Source organism: Podarcis muralis, chromosome 6 (genome assembly GCF_964188315.1).
Source record: "Podarcis muralis chromosome 6, rPodMur119.hap1.1, whole genome shotgun sequence".
Classification (NCBI taxonomy): domain Eukaryota; kingdom Metazoa; phylum Chordata; class Lepidosauria; order Squamata; family Lacertidae; genus Podarcis; species Podarcis muralis.
In genome coordinates, this window is record NC_135660.1 from 41499845 (window position 1) to 41519994 (window position 20150).

A 20150-nucleotide genomic window follows, 5' to 3' on the forward strand; every position below is an offset into this window, starting at 1 on the left:
GTTGGATTACTGCAATGTGCTCTGTGTGGGGCTTCCCTTGGCCTCGTTCCGCCTGAACCCTTATATTCCAGCTCAGTCACTAAGATCATTTGCAGGAGCGTCGTTGGTTATTCCCCAAATTGGTGGAGATCTGACAATAAGCATCCAAGCCTTTAGCGTCATCAGTCCAGCACTGTGGAATGTTCTGCCAATAAGGATTAACAGGTTCATGCAGGAAATCAAGAATACATCTTTCCGTAAAAGTTACCTCATTGCTGATTTTAACTTTTCAATATGGTTTTCGTTGTATGGTTTTATGTGTAATTGTTGCAAACCACTCTGGCATTTTTATGAAAAGTGATATATAATTTTTTTAATATAAATTACATAGAAACTTCACCCACTCTAATGACTTCTGTAGGACAGGATCCAGAACCTGACAACAATGAAATTTTGGCTGTCAGGTGTACGGGATTGCAGTGTTTGGTCACCTTGTGGTCGCTCTCTTAACCCCTGTTCTGAGAGATCCCTCCTCCCGCAATTGCAGTATTGCTTTACCACTTTCCTCTATGTACTTCAAAGAGGTAGTCTTCCACTCCAATCAAACTGAGGTGGGGTGAAGGAAGCCTGCAACACCCAATGTGCTCTCCCCCCCTCCCGGCCCATTTCCTTTGGGAGCAGTTTAAAGTCTTGCCATGGCCTCTACAGGAAGAAGAGCCACAGTGATACGGAGTGGCTTCAGGGTTTATTTGAGAAGAGACCTTAACAGGGAGAGTGTTGCCCGATGGCGAGTGCCCCTTTAATTAAGCCCCTCCCCATCATTTGCTCCCCACAGACAAAACGGCATTACGACAGCTGAGGAAAAAACGCTGTGGAGCAAGTGGGAACAGGAGAAAAACAAGTAGAGGCTTCTTCATTTGATTGACCCATGTCCTTTAAGCGCTGGCAAGGATGCTGTTGAAATGTCTAAGTCTACGGATTGCGCAGGTCACAGGGCTCTGGGTCTTCCTGGCCCACAGTAGCTTGTTCTACAGGATATTCTTTGCAATTGCATTCAGGGTCCTCACTTTAGCCACATCGGCCACCTTGATGGAATATTCAGGTGTGGAGAGGTAGGCCCCCATGGTAATGTAAGGGTTTCTAAAAGAATACCAACAAGTCTTTGGTTACTGTCTGGAACCTGGACCTAGAAGAGCCGGAAAAAGAACCATCCTAAGTCCTACCCACTGGGCCATAATCTGCTGTCATATTGCCTTTTGGGTGCTACCTTAACCCATTGCATCTGCAACTATGAACTACAGACACAAGTCTATCCCTAATGCAACAATGCCTTGCTCCCAGCTAAATGCACCTGTCAGGTTCCAGTGCCCCAGATGTTCTTAGTCAAGTTACTACCCCAAACGGTGGAGCTGCATCGGGAGATGGAAGCAAGGCTTGGGCCCCTCAGTAAGTCAGGATAGAAACTTGCTCAGTTACCTGAACTTCATTCCTGAGTCTTTGAGTGAGCGCGCCGAGCAGTGAAACTCAGAGGCGCCAGAGCCTTCTAAGATTCTCTGCAGGTTTCTCTCGGTTATGCCTCCCCCTGGTGGAGAGAACCCATCACTCAGTCACAAACATGAAGTTAAGCAGGAATAGACAGAGCTACATTCTGGGTCATTAAATAGATGGGGGAAATCCCTTTGCTCTGAACCAGAGGCTAATCTTTAGGGTCAACGCAGGCTGCACTTGCAGCTCTGAAGCAGGTAGAGCTCCTAAATATGCCTCTGGAAGGGAGCAGATGCCCATCATGTATTATCTTATCAGTTTAGCTGCTGATTAGCACAAATGGCCAACTGCTTTTGTTTTGCCTGACAGTTAGTGATCACTCAGGAACACGGTAAGGAAACATTAGGTAATGTTCCTTGATGCCTGGAAATCTTTGCCTTCATAATGCCATACCTATAAGAGTTTGAGGAAGGGACAGGTAGCTAGAAGCAAATTGAATTTGGATTGACAGAGGCAAAGAGTCTACAGCAGCAAGTTAAGCAGGTAGGGGTTGTGTGTGGGTATCTACACTATTCCTTTAACCTAATACAGTTTCAGCAGTTGTGCCATCCATCTATTTCTACTAAGCTCTGTCTGTTTTTATATCTGCAAATAAATAAATAAATATTATAAAGTCTTTCGTGCACTCTCATCCAAAGGGAATTACACCCTAAAGCTCTGTTCCTGGACTTCTTGCCACTTGGGCAAGTGTGGCTGCCTAACAACATGCTTGGTTGGTGCTAGAGTTCTGATCTATGCCAACAAGTGGTACTCACTGCAGAGTCTTACCTGGCACTACAACAATCCTGCCCTTAGCCTGAAAAGGAAGAGAAAATGGGTTTAGTGGTCTTGCTTATAGGAGAAAACACACCAAATGGGTAGCACAAATATTCTGTTAAGGAAGATGTAGAATGTATTTATTTGCAAAATTTAATTTCATTTTTTTAATGCTGCTTTTCAAATGGTTTGCTCCAAGTAATACTGTCACGTTGAGTTTCTTACATGCTCCTCTAGGAAAGTATGCTCCCACACTTGTCTATCATTGTGTATATTTCACCTCTGAAAAGTCAAACAACTGAGGATCTACCAAGTTTCACCTCCATCCTCGGATGGTTGAACTTCAGAAACTATATGCTGCCATATCAGTATCAGCAGGACTGCTTCAACTTCACCCCAGTGTTAGAGACTGGAAGCAACTTTAAAATAACTGAGCGACTCCTGCGTTGTCTTTTGTCTGTTGTGCATTCTTCTGGACAGGTGTGAGATACGGGTGTGCCATGCGCATATTGTGTACTTAACAGAGAAGAAGGGAGCTAATTTACTGCAGTAGCCTACGGGAATTAACGCAATACTGAAAGAAGCTATTGTATCAGAAGGTGCAAGGCAGTTTCTGTATATTCAATAGGGAAGCCAGTTTTCACCCTGAATCGCTGAAAAACCCTCACCCATCTGAAGACCATGAAAGACTGCTAGCTGGCATTTCTCTGCTCCCACCACACTCTGTCCAGTTCCTTGGATAGCCCACTCTTAAGTAGGCAAGAAAAGTGTATCAGTAGAGTTACAAATTTGGGAGAGATGATACCTCACCTGTTCTGTCAGTCGTTTTATCAAGGGCAGCCCCTCTAGAACAGTGCTGTCACAGCCACTAGTCAGGACCCGTTCAAAGCCCATCGATATTAGCGTTTCCAAGGCTGCCAAAGGGTCATAGACCATGTCAAAAGCTGCTGAGAAAAATGGAGCATGTCAGTCTTTACTGCCAAATGTTCTGGAAGGCAAATCTACTGATATATTCCAGGCTTTAGCCTAGTCCCAAATCCCTGGTAGACAGTCCTAATATGTGCAATTCCCAGAGTACATTCTCATAGTCCCCCCCCCACCTCACCAAGGTAAGGCCATTGTGCCTGAGCCTACAGCCTGCAAGTAGGCAGTCCAGCTTTCATTCCCCACTCCAAGCTCTGTAAGAAGAGTGCTGGACCTGTCCAACGGCCTATCCAGTCCAGCATCATGTTCCCACAGTGGCCAACCAGATGCCTGTGGGAAACCAGCAAGCAGAAACTCACCTCTGTGGAAGGTGACTGGCAGAGGGCGGGAAGCAGCTGCAAAAAGAACAGATCCCAGATGGTTAGTATACCTTTGCTTAGGGTTTGGCTTTGTGAAGGCAATGCTTCCGCTACTGGCCCTGGAAAGAAAGGAAACTTCTCCAGATGGTTCAACCAAGGTGGCTGTAGTCATCTGACACCATTTCTGCAATATGGATTCATCATCCTTTCTCATTTCCACTAAGACTGCCCACTAGCTAGCTCTTTGAATGGCATTTCTTTTCACGTTTTGTGTATCAAACCCCTCACACATGTTGGGCTTATGCACTTATTTTAAAAAGTAATCCTGGTGTAGACTATAGATGTATCCACTCGTTTCCCTAGGTAGCCTGTGGAATAATGAACCATGGAGTGAATGGATACTGGCTTCTGGTTAAAATAGTTTAGCTGCTGTATTTCAGCTTGCCTCACAGAACTTTCCCCACCTTTCCTCCTTCTGTGTGCTGTTCTGTGGGGGGGAGGGGGACATGCAGGAAGAGGACAGGGTTCACCTAAAGGTAAAGGTACCCCTGCCCGAACGGGCCAGTTGTGTCCGACTCTGGGGTTGCGCGCCCATCTCGCTTAAGAGGCCGGGGGCCAGCGCTGTCCGAAGACACTTCCGGGTCACGTGGCCAGCGTGACAAGCTGCATCTGGCGAGCCAGCGCAGCACACGGAAACGCCGTTTACCTTCCCACTAGTAAGGGGTCCCTATTTATCTACTTGCACCCGGGGGTGCTTTCAAACTGCTAGGTGGGCAGGCGCTGGGACCGAGCAACGGGAGCGCACCCCGCCGCTGGGATTCGAACCGCCGACCTGACGATCAGCAAGTCCTAGGCGCTGAGGTTTTACCCACAGCGCCACCCGCGTCCCATAGGCTTCACCTAGCTAGAGCCAATTTTGGGGGGCATGCAGGGAGAGGACAGGCTTCCCCTAGCAAGACTAATTCTTCTTCAGAAGATATACTGTCAGTTTCAGTTAAATAGAGAAAATAGCTAGTAATTATTTTCTTTGCATTTTTGAGGGTCCAGAAAAACCATAGAGTTATCATTCTTTCAAAAAAGTTTCCTATTCTTCTGGATAATTCTTCCTTCTGTACAGAATTTATGGCTGCCTAACACTCTCTCCATACAGAGCTGCACAGTGCCCCTTCTTACCAACAAAGGTCACTCGTCCCAACCATTACAGCGTTTGGCTCCTGCTTTATCTGAATAATTCATTCATTTATGGAATGACCTATGGAATGTCCTCCCTCTAGAGCAGCCTTTGTCAAATTAGCTGGGGCTAATGGGAGTTATAGCCCCAAACATCTGGAGGATACCAGCTTGGTGTAGACTGCCCTAGGAGCACGACTGGTGCTAAAGCGCTGTTGTCATTTTGGCATCAGGTGAAGCTTCAATATTTCCCCAGCCTCTTTTTTTTGGAGTGAGGAGTCAGAAGTTTCCGTCACTTCTGCAACTGAAGAGACTGTAGCACCATGGCCGTTTCCCCCCTAATAAGCTCCATTTATATATGTTTTTATAAATTGTGCTGCATTGTTTTTATTCTACTGTAACCCACCCTGGGATCACATGATGAAGGGTGGATTAGATGTTCTCTTATACTGTAAATGAATGAATAGCTCAATATAGTGAGGCAGGCTCTAGTATCTCGTGGATCTTGCCTGTAGGAAATATTTCTTAATTTGAACCATGGAATTATTAGCTGGTGGCACTGTATGACAATCACTACTCAAGTACCAAATAAGCCCTTTGAAAAGTAAAGCCTGCTCACCCAGCAGTGCTGTGCAGAGCTCTGTATCCACACGTCCATCCTCAGTCAAGGCTCCAAACACCAACCCATCAGCCCCATGTTGTTTGGCAAGTCGGATGTCTGCTTTCATCACCTCCACTTCTCGGTCAGAATAGAGGAAATCCCCCCCACGGGGGCGGATCATCACAAATACAGGCACCCTTATACACTGCTTCACCACTTGCAAAAGGCCTGCAGACAAACATGTTTGGGACATGGTGTCAGTTTTGTACTGGATTGTTCTATGAGTTGGACAAGAAGTGAAACCTAGAACATGGTACGGAGGAACTTAGGAACATAGCAAGATACCTCATACAAAGGGAGACCACTGAGCCATCTAGGTCAGTTCTGCCTATGTCTGGAGTAGCCAACAAGATGCCCTCCAGATGTTGGTGAACTACAACTCCAATCAACTGACCATTTAGGCTGAGGCGAGTTGGAGTCCAACAACATCTGGAGAGCCACACGTTCCCCATCCCAGAGCTAGACCATCAGCACTGGGTCTAAGAGAAGCAAGGGAGAAGAGAACAGGGCAGATGTCAAACCCTTTTTGCAGAATTTGGGAGAAAGGGCTGCTGAAGGAGAGAAGGTGAAATAGGGTGATTAAATAACAGCCTGTCTTGCAAAAAGACCAGGAGGTGCTGATGACACAGAAGAACACAAAAAGAGCAAGCAGAACAACAGGTATTTTCTTTCTGTTCCAGGAGCAGAGGGCCTGGAGGGCAGAGGTCCAAACATTTCTCCACATTGCTTGGCTGCTCAGTACTGCTACATGTTGCAGAGAAATGGTGGATTGGATCTTGCTTGTATGTGCCAACTCACCTATAGTAGGTGTTGTTCCTCCTTCCATGAGGTTGGCACACAGTTCAAGGCGGCCAGCACCTGCAACAGGGTCACACATTAAACCTCTGAATATAAGTGGTTTGCAAGATTTTAAGAGAGATCTACATTATGAAGAAACCATGTGGTTCTTGCTATAATCCAACAAGGGAAGTTCGCCCAGCTCCATCATTATATGTCTTTAGCTGCTAGGCAAAAACCTTCCTCTATAAGCAGGCCTTTGGCCTTTAACTATCTGCGGCCATTTAGAAGTGGGTGGGATTTTTTTTAAGTATTCCCTCCCTCCTCCCCTTGGTTTTAATGTATCTATGTTGGGTGTGTTAAGGTATGGGGGTGCTGTTTGTTTGTAAATAGCAACTAACAAATTTAAGTAATAAATAAAATAAACCAATGGGTAGGAGTGCTGGAAATTTTCGAGCCAAGAGTGAGATTGGTCACCTGCATTTAGCTTATCCACATAGACTTCAACCCCTACTCAGGCAGTAACTAAGAAAGAAAATTAATTAATAGGTGATTTGAGTATCTCAGCCCATGTTTTATAATGCACTGCAGCAAAACAGAGCAGGACCACTTAAGTAGTTAAGGCAGCTGAAGACAAGGCAAGTTGACATTTATTCATTTAAATTTGCAGTTTGCCCTACTCTCAAAGGCTAGAGTAATTGGGTTGCAGGCAATTAAAATATATAAATGCATATCCTGAATCTATGTGTCACTAACCTAGATCAGAACTTTGGAAGTCTTTACTTATTGACCAGTTTATAACATTTAATATCCTACCTTTCAAGCCTAAAAGGGTTCATAAAACAGTTTCACACTGCTTGGGGAAGTAAGTGTGCCTCTCTTTTCAATACATATAGCATGTGTACCCAGAGGTGTCCTGGCCTAGAAAGACCCCTCAAATGATCCTTAAGTATTTCCATCTTCCATCTTTTTTATGGGATTACCTCCTCTCTCTGCATTCACAGCAGACTCCACAGAATCAACACATACTTCCATGAGAAAGCCATTGGCCATTCCTAGAAGAGAAACACAACCAGAGGTTATAGGGCAATCAGGCTCTGTCTCAGAGAAAAGGGACAGACAGTGATTGAGAGAGGCGATTCCTTCCACCTCAAGCTCCAGTGCTTTGTCTTTTAACTGGCTTCTTTCATCTTGCTCACCCAAGCACATCCACAGCTCTCAGAAACAGAAGCTTCATAGATTCCCCATCACCAGTAACCTTAAAAAGCCTTAACCTGTCAGTAGCTGCTTTAAAGGGAACACACAATAAGAACAGAAAACTTGCATCACCATGCGAATTTAAAGAAGAAATCAAGCTTGATCTGTATCAGCTCAAAACAGGTACAGAAAAAACACATGGGAAGTTGAACACTACTTTTGCTGTAACTCCTGATCCCCTTGCCTTCTTGCTCTCCCTGGATCTTGTTCTCTGTATTGCACTGTCTGAACAGATCTGTCTGTCTGTCTATGTGTTTATATGTTTGTTTATTTATTACGAAATAAGTCACTTTTCAGCCTGGTCTCCCAGAGTAGTATACAAAATTAAATAATAAACATAGAATACCAAATAATTAACAAAAAAGTAACTGTGAAAGTGGCACATACAAAAGTCAGCAGACTAAAAACCTGAAAATTCTAAAATATTTTAAAAGACCTGTGCAATTAAAAAATGTTTATCTGGCACCAAAAAAGAAGAAGAAGAAGAAAAAGAAGAAGGGAAAAGATCAGCACTAAGTGAACCTTCCAATGGAGAGAATTATAAACCTCCGCTATCCCAACTCTTCATCAGTTTCATTACTTACAGGGGCACAGGAGAAATTACTTAAAGGGGCACAGGAGAAATTAATACACTGGCAAGTTTATTCAGTAGGTGGTCCTTAATGTAACTGCATCATTAAAAGAGACTCTTGAACCTGATTTCTGCAGATTAGCACAACCTAGCAGTTCGAAAGCACCTTCGGGTGCAAGTAGATAAATAGGGACCGCTTACCAGCGGGAAGGTAAACGGCGTTCCGCGTGCTGCGCTGGCTTGCCAGATGCAGCGATGTCACGCTGGCCACGTGACCCGGAAGTGTCTGCGGACAGCGCTGGCTCCCGGCCTATAGAGTGAGATGAGCGCACAACCCTAGAGTCTGGCAAGACTGGCCCGTACGGGCAGGGGTACCTTTACCTTTACCTAAAGTGGAATAAGGGTTTGAAGGGGGGCTCCAATTTGGAGGATTCAAGGATGGGTCACAGCTCAGCGGTAGTGCCTTGTATTCAGAAGGCCACAGGTTCATTTCCCAGTAAGTCCAAGTAGGGCTAGGTTGTTCCGTTTGAAACCCTGGAGAACTGCTGTCAAGTCAGTGCAAGCAATACTGAACTAGATGGCTCTATGGTCTGACTCACTTTAAAGTAGCGTTCTACATTCTGAATAAAAAGTCTGTGCTAGTGATCCCGATTTTTCCTCCTTTCAGAATACTAAATTGAGTAGGGCTGACTTCCCTTCCACCTTTCTCCATATATTTCAGAGGATTCAGGTTCTCCAGCAGGAAGATGAAGTTGAGATGCGTGGTAACAGCTGACCGCAAGGCCAGCTTGTAATTTGCAGAGTCTCCCTTACGCAAATGCAGAACTTACTCTAGAAACTCCAACAACAGATGGAACTTTGGCCAGTAACATAGTGCATTAAATGTGCATTCTGTAGTTGACGTCCTTTGTTATGCTTTGTTTTGAAATATTTTAAGGTAATGTTTTAGTTTCCTATTAACTCTGTCGCTTTGAAGGTACACTTTATATTTGTTTTTATTCCGTTATGTTTTATTCAGGATTGCTTTAATTGATGCTTCAATGTAGCTTGTAAAGCGCTTCAACTCCCCCCTTAAAAATATAGAAATTAAATAAATACGCAAACAAGCAAGCAAGCCCCACTGAGTGCAGGCAAGATTGCAGTCCTCAGGCCTATAGCTACAACCCTGCAGACGCTCACCTGAGAATAAGGACCCCTTTGGACTCAATTGGGTTTTACGTTTTAAACACAAAGGCCTGATATGTAAAAATGCCAATAAAATCTATCCCACTTGGTTTTGCTGAATGCACATAGCGGCCGTGAGTGTGCACAGCCCCCCCCCCCCCAGAACAACAGTATTAAAATTTCTGGCTCCTCTTGCATCTGTGGAGGGGGAAAGGGAGGCCTTGAAGCCGCCCGGATTTCCGGCCCCGCCCTCGGGATTCCTCGGGATCCCCAGCGCTTCCTTCCGGCCGTCCCTCCGCCCACTCACCCTCACACCCTTCTGCCTGGCCCTGCTTCCGGTCCCATCTCCTCATTCCGCCTCGGGGCCGCTCCGGAGGCGCGGCGGATGTCGGCAGTTCTGCGCCAAACCAGCCCTGAGCTGAGGAGGAAGCCCCGCCCACCCCTGGGGCCTCGGCTCCCGCGCGGCGACGGCGCACACGCAAGAGGAGGCGCCGTCCTACCTGTCACGTGGCGTCGCGGTCACTGAGTGCGCGGTCGCGGCGTTTCCGGAAATAGCTCGGATTCCTTTCCGTGTCAAGAGCGAGTCGCTTCCGGGTTGCAGCTTGAGGAGCGATGCTCTTGCGGGCGGCACTAAGAGGGTCTCGGCTGTTGCTGGCCCCACGAGGAACGGGGTCCCCCGGCCAGGTACTCCAGGGGCGGCGCTTGGTTTCCATAGCAACGGGGACCGGGTCAAAGATGCCTCTTTATCCGCCGAGGGTTGCATAACGAAGCCACCCCCGGCGGCTCCTCGTTTCTTAGCCTTGCGAGCAGGCTGAGTACCTGCTATCACCCTCGCTAAGACACGCTGCTGGGGAAAATGCCAGGAGTTTCCGCCCTTGTGCATCCTTTGCACTGTGGGAGGTGCTAATCAATGCTTCCTCATTTCCACGTGGGGACCTCTAATTATGGATGGATATTCAAAAAAACTACAGACTCTATTGCCTGCACCTGTCACAACCAGACACATTAAAGGGGGCAGACTGAAGACTAGGAGTTTCGGTGACTGCCAAAATATTTCACTTGTATAACCACAGCAAGCCCTCAACCTATGCGGGGTTACATTCCAGGAATCATGCCTAAATCAAAATTCACATATCATCAAAACACATTAGGTTCAATGGCAGGTGGGATTGCCAAAGTCTTTTTCCCTGGACGCTTGTCCTCTTTTTAATTATGTTTTAATTTGCCAAGTGCATATAGCTAAATGTGCACCAGTTAAATGTGTAAGTCTCTTTCTAATTTTAACAATAGGTGTAATGTTTCATAGTTTTAAGTATTTTAGTATAGGGATTTTTTTAAAAAAAGGTTCTATACCGTGAACTACTCTGGTCCCACCTAGATGAAGAGTAGTGTATACATGTTTTAAACAAATAAAATAACAATTATGAATATAACATCACATTTTATTACATGGTCACAGGCCCTGTAAAAGCATGAACACTTCCCCCTCCATATGCTTTCAGCATTTAAATAACATATGAAAACCCTACTGGATCACACTTAGAGTCCATGGAGTTCAACCTCTTTTTGCAAATGCTTCTGAAGATTCCACAAGCAGGACGCTTAAGAACATATTGAAAATAAAAATAAGTTTTGCTGAGCATCTCAGTGAACAGCTGTTGACATTCCTGTTGTCCAGTTTTTTTGTGCTTGCACCATTGATGATCTGGTCCTTTATCCTTGTCCTTGTATTTTGTAGAATAATGTCTGGCACTGAATACAACCTTTCTGATGTAGTGAACACAGGTGTGAACTCTTTACAGCAAAGAGAGTTCATTCATGAATTGCAAATGTATGTTTAGTGGGGTGGCATAATTATAAACAGCCTCCTCACTACCTTCTCTGTCCTCAGCAATGTCAACGGTGGTGGCAGCTCCCACAGAGACGGTCACAACACAGTGTAGTGTCAGAAGTTGCTTCCCATCCCAGAGTGGTGGTACCACCTGTCCCCAATGCTGTGACCAACCGGGCTGTAGGGCGCTGGCTTCTAATATGCAGTGGTACTGTGGCCGGAGCTGTGGTGTTGGGTGGTGTCACTAGGTAAGGAAAATTAGCACCTCCTCTTCAAGCCTTTACTATTTTTTATTTACCCTTGACACTATGGTTCTTCAACTGTCATAGATTGTATCTTTCTGCAACCAGCAGAGATCTTCCTAGGGGCATTGCTTCCTCTTGGTCATGCCAGTGTGTGGGCCTAAACTAACTTCTGGTATCTCTCTGCCCTTTGAATGCCTGTGTCTACCCTTATTTTATAAATGCATTGTAGATAAACAATGCAGGCAGTAAAAGAAAGGTGGGATTAAAGGGTAACAAATAAATACTTTTTGTACTTACAGTCATAACAACCTTTTGAGGTATGGTAGTTAATTTAGACTATTTCAGAATTTAAAAGGTGTGATTACATATATATTTGCATCTAATTGATCACCGGTATGTTTGTGTGTAGTCAGACTTTGCATCTGCATTGCCCCCAATGTCTGAATTTTCCCATTGTGGCTTCATTCTGCTTTTCTAGATAGATGGAGGGATGCGGGTGGCGCTGTGGGTAAAACCTCAGCGCCTAGGACTTGCCGATCGCATGGTCAGCGGTTCAAATCCCCGTGGCGGGGTGCGCTCCCATTGCTCGGTCCCAGCGCCTGCCAACCTAGCTGTTCGAAAGCACCCTCGGGTGCAAGTAGATAAATAGGGACCGCTTACCAGCAGGAAGGTAAACGGCGTTTCTGTGTGCTGCGCTGGCTCGCCAGATGCAGCTTGTCACGCTGGCCACGTGACCCGGAAGTGTCTACGGACAGCGCTGGCTCCCGGCCTATAGAATGAGATGAGCGCACAACCCTAGAGTCTGGCAAGACTGGCCCGTACGGGCAGGGGTACCTTTACCTTTACCTTAGATAACACACACCATTATATCCCACATTGCTAGCATCTTCCCTCAATGGTGTGTCATTGCTGTTCTTTCCTTCTCAGGCTGACAGAGTCTGGGCTTTCAATGGTTGACTGGCATCTTGTGCGGGAGATGAAGCCTCCTCGGACACAGCAGGAGTGGGAAGCAGAATTCCAAAACTACCAGCAATTCCCAGAATTTAAAATGTATGCATGGGTTGAGCTAAAGTTCCTAGAGACTAAAATTAAATTGGGGGGGGGGGGGGGAGCCTATTCTACTATCCCAGCAAAAGGGAAATGAGAAAAAAAGAGTATCTTGAATAGTATCTTGATAGAACTTGTCATGGAAAGAGGGGAATGGGTAACTACACCTTACTGCAGGGTTTGTTGTTGTTTTATAAACCTTCTCTCTGAATCTAACAGCCTGAACCACAACATGACGCTGACAGAGTTCAAATTCATCTGGTACATGGAGTATTCACACCGAATGTGGGGACGGCTTGTTGGACTGGCTTACATCCTTCCAGCAGCTTACTTCTGGAGGAAGGGTTACCTCAACCGGTCCCTGAAGGGTCGTGTCGTTGCCCTCTGTGGACTTGTCTGCTTCCAGGTGGGAAAGACCACTGGGACCTTGAAATTGTTAAATGAATCATTAAATTACTCTGCCCAAGATAACTGAGATAGAACATGAAAGGCATTGATCCTTTGCACACTCCAGGAGCTGATTTGTATGTGATCTTAGGTCTCTGGTGCACAGAAGCCCAGCAGAAGCTTCAGATCATGTTGCTTGGAGTGTTGTTAGATCTTAGTTCCTTGGAAGAGAATGTACATGATATTGGCAGGAGCAAAAGTGGTCTTAGTTTCATGCCTCTATGGTACTTTTTCTTTGTTTTGGCAGGGCCTATTGGGCTGGTATATGGTAAAAAGTGGATTAGAGGAAAAGCCAGACTCTCATGATATCCCACGGGTCAGTCAGTACCGTCTAGCCGCACACCTGGGCTCTGCACTTGTTCTTTACTGCTACAGCCTGTGGACTGGACTCTCATTACTGCTGCCGCAGCACAAGGTAAGCGAAAAGTGAGGCAGACCGGGGGCATGTATTGAGTCCCAGTTGGGCCAAGAAAGCCTGTACACCAATTGCGCCTTTGGAGGGAGGCACACTGCCACTGTGCAGACCAAACTGCCACTGTATCCTACATGTGCTCAGCCTGGAAGAGGAAAATTACAAATCTTGGGAAATGTCAAAGAGATAACGTTCCTGGAAACACCACCAAAGCTTACCAGTCAAGAACTCTGTTAGCACTGACACTCCCATGCATAGAGGGAGCCAATGAACTTGCAGTGGGAGGCACACACTCCTGCATCACATGCAAAACTAGCACCTGTTGGCAATTCTCATATTAGGTAGGGTTCCAAATCTCAGGTAGGGTTTCAAATCCCTTTATGGTGATCACAGCCACTTCTTCGGAGCATCACACGAAAAGGGAAGAAAGGAGAGCCCACACAACACTGCACCCTCATAGTTCACTTGGTAGGATGGCCTCTTAAGAGGGTAGTTATTTAAGAAAGCATAGCAGGAGAAATGCAGACTGAGAAGAATTCAGCCTGGCATGAGCTATTCCATTTCTTACAGTGCAGTCTGCCACAACTTCCTCCAGTTCTAGCGAGGCGGCATCCTTGCCACAGAAGATATTGCCATGCACTTTTGCCCTACACATCCAGGCAGTAGATGCTTCTGAGGCCTGTGGATCTGGTCTTGGTATGGTGACTTGACAGTAGGATTAAATCAAGCATGCAGATGCTAACTGGCTGCTTCCAAGAACGCCTGGTGATTTCTATAAAATTTGGTAGATTTGGGTTCATAGATATAATTGGATGTAAGCCATGTCCATTAAGGGCCGTGCAGCATAACAGCTGAGTGAGAAGAGCAGAAGTCCTTGCTGCCTTAGCCATTGAGAGTGAAATAAATACGTTCCTCTTCTGTCAGGAGTCTTATTGGAAACGTGTATATATGCTGAGCCTATGGAACACTAGTTTCCTTTGCACATACTCCCTTTAGAATATATAAAAAGGCCATTGCATATTCTTGTGATCCTCCTCCTGTTTTGACAGTTACCAGAAACCCGTCAACTCCTGCGCCTAAGAAGGTTTGCTCATGGAACATCAGGCCTGATCTTTCTCACTGCCCTCTCAGGTAAAAGTCCCTGTCACTTTTGCACCAATCTCTTTCTTTTGAGAAGCAATAGGCAGCATGGTCATGGATGTGTGTTTCTTGCTTCATTTCCCATTGGGAGGGTCTAGACTTTTTCAATTCCAGGTTACTGAAATGCTTCCTCTTCATGCTGGTCAGACAACATCACTGGGAACTGTTTTGTGGCCTTGAGGGAAGGACCTAAAACTCTCACCGTGTTGGCTTTTAGGTGGCTTGTTCTATTACATTCATACTTCCAAGTGTGACAGACTCTCTTCTCTGGAACTCTAGGGGCATTTGTGGCAGGACTGGATGCTGGTCTTGTATACAATTCATTTCCCAAGATGGGGGAACGCTGGATCCCTGATGATCTCCTTGCCTTTTCCCCAAAGTTGAAGAACATATTTGAGAATCCCACAACCGTGCAGTTTGATCACAGGATTCTGGTATGTTTCTTCCTCTTTATGCTCTTAGATAACACCTCTTTTTTAATTGGTTGCCGTTCTTGGGTTTGTGTTCATTCCAGGTGGCAGTGTAACTGGGAATGTGGGAATGCAGGCCCCTTAACTCAGAGTAGAGCACTTGTTTGCATGCCTAAAGTACTGGTTTCCATCTCCACTGTCTCTAATTAAAGGGTGCAAGTTACAAAGGGGGGGGGGTTAGTCTAAACATTAAGGAGAACATCATGATGACATGAGTTTTTTGAAAGAGGAGCAGACTGCCCCAGAAGTGATGGACTCTTTTTCAGAGGCTGGATGGTCAGGGATGCTGTAGTAGTGAGGTTCCTGCATTGCCTTTGGACTAGAATCAGTGTTTCCCAACCTTGTGCCTCCAGCTGTTTTTGGCCTACAATTCCCATCATCCCTTGCCACTGGTCTTGCTAGTCAGGGATGATGGGAGTTGTGGGCCAAAAACATCTGGAGGCACAAGGTTGGGAAACACTGGACTAGATGACCTTTTAAGATCCCTTCCAACTCCACTTCTAAGCCCTTTGTTGTCATTGCAAAGCTTCTCTGGTTCCCTCACTGGATATTTACTCTTTTCCCTTTAGGGAGTTTCCTCTGTCGCAGCCATTACAGGTCTGTACCTGTTTTCCAGGAAGATTCCTCTCCCACGGAGGACAAGGATGGCAGTTGCTTCCTTACTGGCTGTGGCATACCTCCAGGTATTAACTATGCCCTTTAAAACACCCTTTTAATTGTCACTTAGTAGTGTCCGCTGATGGAATGGCAGGTTTCCCCTTCCTTCCAGGTAGGTGCCTGCCTTCTCGTCACTGATAAAGCTATCTTGGTTGCTGGTCTCAGGCATTTAAAACTGAAATTGGTGGGGACCAATTTTTATTTATTTATTTATTTGGCTTTGACGAACAAAGGGGGGAAATAGAGCTGCAGTCGTGCTCTTCTGTGGAAATATTGCACAGTGCTATGGTCACTGCCCTTCTCTGCCTTCTGGGTTTAAACTGAGAAGGCAAAGGGGGAACATCAGTGCAGTTTCATTAGCATTTTATCATGAAGCACAATGACAGCTACCTCATCCTGTAGCAGGTTATTTACGGTGGGAGAGAGACAGAACATATAAAAATCCCCATACCAATTGCTTATGAAGCTTCTTGTGTATAATTCTGTGCTATAAGAATACGATGCAGATGTATTTGCACATACTTCTACATTTCAGGTATACTGGTAAGCAAACTTTGCTTACGTCTGAAACTTCATTTTATTCTTGCTCCTCTGCAGGTTACCCTGGGCATCAGCACACTTCTCCTGTATGTCCCAACTCCTTTAGCAGCCACTCATCAATCAGGTTCCTTGGTATTGCTCAGTGTGGCGTTGTGGCTGATGCATGAACTGAAGCGGATCCCAAAATAACCCTGCTTCCCTATTTAGCCAGCCTCTGCTAGTGCTGAAGGTTCACGGTTGCTGCTACCTTTGCCCCACGTGTTGTATGCTCCTCTTCCTGAAAGCCTTAATTTGAACAGAAGGCGAGGCCGAGCAGCACCTTGATGTCAGGAGTTGAAGTGCTTTGTTGCAAAACTTTGTGAACATGAATACCATCCTTTGCTTAAGGTGTGATGTTGATAAGGCGGGCTCTGGCAAGAATGATGGTCGCTTGAGGTGTGTCTTGCTTCCTGCTGAGCTATCTGTATGAGGCTACAGCCATGAGCCTTTTACATTCTTTGTAGGCTTGATATAGACAATGGATTATGGGGTTAGTGGGCCTAGAAATTTGGATGAATAGCAAATGAAGGCATTTCAAAACTGTATTATAAGGGTGATGGGTGGCCTAGTTTGTGGATTTTCTTTAGCAGAATGGGGTTTGAGTGCAATTTTTTGCATTAGAATATTGAAATGTGCACTGTAATTTAACCATGCAGAAGACCCACAGTCCTTTCCTTATTTAATAAAAAAAGTTTCTCAATATTTCTCAATATCTCAGTATTTTAAAACTGACTGTTCTTACAATGTCCCTATGCAATGTACCTTCATAAGAAACTGCTGCAGCAAACCAAAGGCTCCATTAAGTCCATCATCTTGTTCTCAGTGGCCAACCAGATGCCTGTGGTAGCTTTCAAACAGGCACATGAGTGGGTTGATTTGGAACACGTTTCATTAACATCAATATCCACAAAGGATTTTTTCTGGGAGGGGTGGGGGGGAGTAAATGCTGCAAATGAGTAAATAAACATAACTAGCAGCAGAGAACCTCGCAATACACCCTCCGAGGCAGCAGGGGGCGGTACGACACAGGCAACTCCATTCGGAACCGAGGCTCCAAAATACGGGGTGGCGAAGGGGGGAAAACACCGGGAGGGCGCACGGAATTCTGATTGGTTGCGGACCGGGCCAGAAGCGAAGGAAGCGACCGGCGGAGGGGCGGAGACTCACTCTTCTTGCGGTCTCGGCGGCGGCGGCTTCTTGTCCTTCATCCCGTCGGTCGCTCCCAACCTGCCTCGCTATGACGGCGCACAGCTTCGCGCTGCCGATCATCCTCTTCTCGGTCTTCTGGGGGCTCGTGGGAATCGCCGGGCCGTGGCTCGTGCCCAAGGGGCCCAACCGCGGGTGAGGCTCCCCGCCCGCGCAGCCTCCGCCCGCCCGATCCACCGCCAGGTCTCACGGTCATCGCCATCGCCAAATAGATCAATATATGCATTGTGATCTATAATTGCGAGGGAAGGGTGGTGGTGGTCCCTGCTAAAGGCTTTGAGAATATCTGTATCTAGATAGATGATAGATAGATAGATAGATAGATAGATAGATAGATAGATAGATAGGTGAGAATGACCTATATATCAAAATAGATCACTATATAGAGATACTGATATATTGGGAGATGACATGACACACACAAAGCCTTAGCAGGGACCAGCACCCGCTTCCCCCGCAAGTGCGACACTCGCAGGCTTTCCTTCTCCGCAGCCGCCTTTGGCCTTGAAGGCGGCCTGATCCACGGATGCTGTGAATGGGACTCCGCATCGCTTCAGACTGCCAAGTGTGTGTGTGGGGGGGGTCACATTTATGAATGCTCCCTCGCGTTGGAAACACCAACGACCCTGCAAATAGCAAACTAGTATAGCAGCCAAAGGGCTGGGCTAGGGTATTTTTCTCTTATGAACACGGTATATAGGAGTCGGGGTGTGGGAGCAGGGAGGAAGAGGGTTGAGGAGTGCCTGATCTGGGAATCCTTTCTCCTGTGTGACCCCCTTGATTGCTTCTGTAACAGCACAATCCTATCCATGTCTACTCAGAAGTAATTCCTAATATATTCAGTGGGGTTTACTCCCAGGTAAGTAGGGTTAGGATTGCAGCTTTACTCAATCTTTTTTCTTTTTCATTGTTTTCACTTCACAGAGTGATTATTACCATGTTGGTGACCACAGCCATTTCCTGCTATCTCTTGTGAGTATTGCGTAGGGGAGATGGGTTGTGGGTGTAGGGCTGGGTTGTACCCAGCAGGAAACCAACCACCCTCATAACTTTATCTAACTGGCTGCTTCCTGAATATTGGGGATCTAAGAAGGAATCCCAAATAGAAGAGGCTCTCCTGTATACACCACCTTGGAGATGCTCAAGCCAGGTCCTTATTCTACACATAGGTGCATAAACAGCGTGCCTCTCTCTCATAAAATAAGCTTTTGGGTAATCTTGGATCATGGTACACTGTCTCTTCCAATATGTCCTAGCATCATTCATGCATGATACTCCCAGGACCCCATATATGAACAAGGAGTGGATTTTGCATCCCACAACAAGCCTTAGACCATCTCTGATCATGCACCAAAGCACTAGACTGTTCTAGCTGCTATGACATCCTGTCTGGCTCAGCTGTTATGCTAAGCTTGACACTCTCAGGCATAATGCACCAGGGCAGATCTTATCTCCTTGTAGTACATTTAAAGAACTAGAAGACCTTGCTCCCTAGATTGTATATCCCTCCTACAGTGATACTGTCCTCTTTATAAGAATAACTGTTACTTGCAAAAATGACCTAGCAGTTACTTGCAAAATATAACTTTTTGTATTTCAGCACTAGTGCAAAAGGAGTTGTGATCCAGTTTATATGTCTCCTTCCTATCTTTCCCTTGCAGCTGGCTTATAGCACTCCTGGCCCAGGCCAACCCGCTGTTTGGACCCCAGCTGAAGAATGAGACCATCTGGTATGTGCGCTTCCTGTGGGAGTGAACTGGACCACTATCAACCAATTCAACAGGTACTTGCTCTATCCAGCGCTACCTAACCTACCTTACTAACACACACATACATTAGATGCAACTCATTAATAGCTTGTAAGAAAAAGGAATCTATTTGCTTCCAGTTTACAAAGATTCCCTTCCTTGGTTCATTGCCTGACTCACCTGTCAATGGCATAGCCCAGGGATGGGGAACTTATGGTTCTCTAGATGTTATTGGATTCTGACTCCTATTAGCCCAAGCCAATATAGCCAGTCAGGGATCATAGTCCAGCCACATGAGAATCATAGGTCCCATCCCTGGCTTAACCAATAAAACCAGAAAGGTACCTGTAATCTGTCTCCCAGAGTGTTGTCACTGTGGTTCTATAAGACAAGTCACTTTCTCGTTGTCTGTAAAAGGTAGCTATGGTAAATCTCACTGAAAGGGCAACAGGTTGATTGTTCCCAGATATCTTCTATCCTGCTGGGGTAAAGTGAATACTAAGAAATCTTTTTCTCTTTTTCCTAGGCTTCCTTCTGATGCTAGATAACAGCTCCACCCCTTGTCCTTTCCAGTACTAACTCAACGGATCTTTTGTTTGCACTCTAAATTTCCCCACAGCGGTAGGGCCAAGACCCAAACATATGAAGGGACCATTTCACTTGTTTAACCATCTCCCACCTGTTTTAATTGATGCATCTTGGTGGCATCTGCTCTTGGGTTTGATGTTGTAACTAAATGTTCCTCTCTTGGCAGTTAGGGGAAATGTTTAGATTTTGAAAGTCCTGTAATGAACGCTAAGACTGAATAATTGCTGATGGAGCTCTGGAACACCCTCTTGGGCAAGATACAAGACACCTTCCTTACTTTTACATGGTGATGCTCGCCCAGTAGATCTGTTCTCTCCCTATCTTTCTCCATTAGCAGTGAGGCTGCTGCACTAGGATGCATTTGCCTAGAATTCCCCCTTCCACTATTATTTATAATGTTGTGTATTTGTATTTATTCAGTGTAAACTGGTATCGTGAAAATAAATTTTTTTAGTATGTGAGCTTTTTTTGTCTTCTGTTAAAGAGATCTGATATGGGGCCCAGAAGTGCTTGAAATTCAGCCAAGGTAATACTCCAGCCTCCATCCATAGCATCTAATTGGTACTGGGCTGAAATCAAAAGTGGTGTGTGTTTCCTGACAAGGAGCACTTCAGTAA

General features: G+C 45.8%; 3 protein-coding genes across 6 annotated transcripts; 2 read left to right on the top strand and 1 right to left on the bottom strand.

Annotated features, from left to right (window-relative positions):
* Positions 1-705: 705 nt before the first annotated feature.
* Positions 706-9603, bottom strand: CUTC (cutC copper transporter). Of its 4 annotated transcripts, none has more exons than XM_028730618.2 (9): positions 9471-9603; positions 7155-7226; positions 6193-6252; positions 5353-5562; positions 3564-3599; positions 3091-3224; positions 2293-2320; positions 1456-1561; positions 706-1119 (listed from the first exon to the last, which is right to left on the bottom strand). In XM_028730618.2, the coding sequence occupies exons 1-9, from the start codon at positions 9514-9516 to the stop codon at positions 1008-1010; spliced, it is 804 nt and encodes a 267-aa protein (XP_028586451.2). In that variant the 5' UTR covers positions 9517-9603; the 3' UTR covers positions 706-1007. The 4 variants fall into 4 exon arrangements, with proteins under 4 accessions (XP_028586451.2, XP_077786251.1, XP_077786253.1 ...); XM_077930125.1 differs by having other exon boundaries at positions 3091-3227; XM_077930127.1 differs by lacking the exon at positions 9471-9603 and adding an exon at positions 9179-9230.
* A 104-nt stretch (positions 9604-9707) lies between these two features.
* Positions 9708-16703, top strand: COX15 (cytochrome c oxidase assembly factor COX15). The gene is made up of 9 exons (XM_028730617.2): positions 9708-9847; positions 11055-11242; positions 12167-12289; positions 12506-12692; positions 12981-13148; positions 14195-14276; positions 14565-14719; positions 15325-15438; positions 16010-16703. Exons 1-9 carry the CDS (start codon positions 9776-9778, stop codon positions 16139-16141), a joined length of 1221 nt encoding a protein of 406 aa, XP_028586450.2. The 5' UTR covers positions 9708-9775; the 3' UTR covers positions 16142-16703.
* A 355-nt stretch (positions 16704-17058) lies between these two features.
* LOC114597613 (V-type proton ATPase subunit e 2) lies at positions 17059-19994 on the top strand. Its single transcript, XM_028730609.2, has 4 exons — positions 17059-17332; positions 18122-18169; positions 18859-18980; positions 19472-19994. The coding sequence occupies exons 1-3, from the start codon at positions 17229-17231 to the stop codon at positions 18950-18952; spliced, it is 246 nt and encodes an 81-aa protein (XP_028586442.1). The 5' UTR covers positions 17059-17228; the 3' UTR covers positions 18953-18980; positions 19472-19994.
* Positions 19995-20150: the final 156 nt, after the last annotated feature.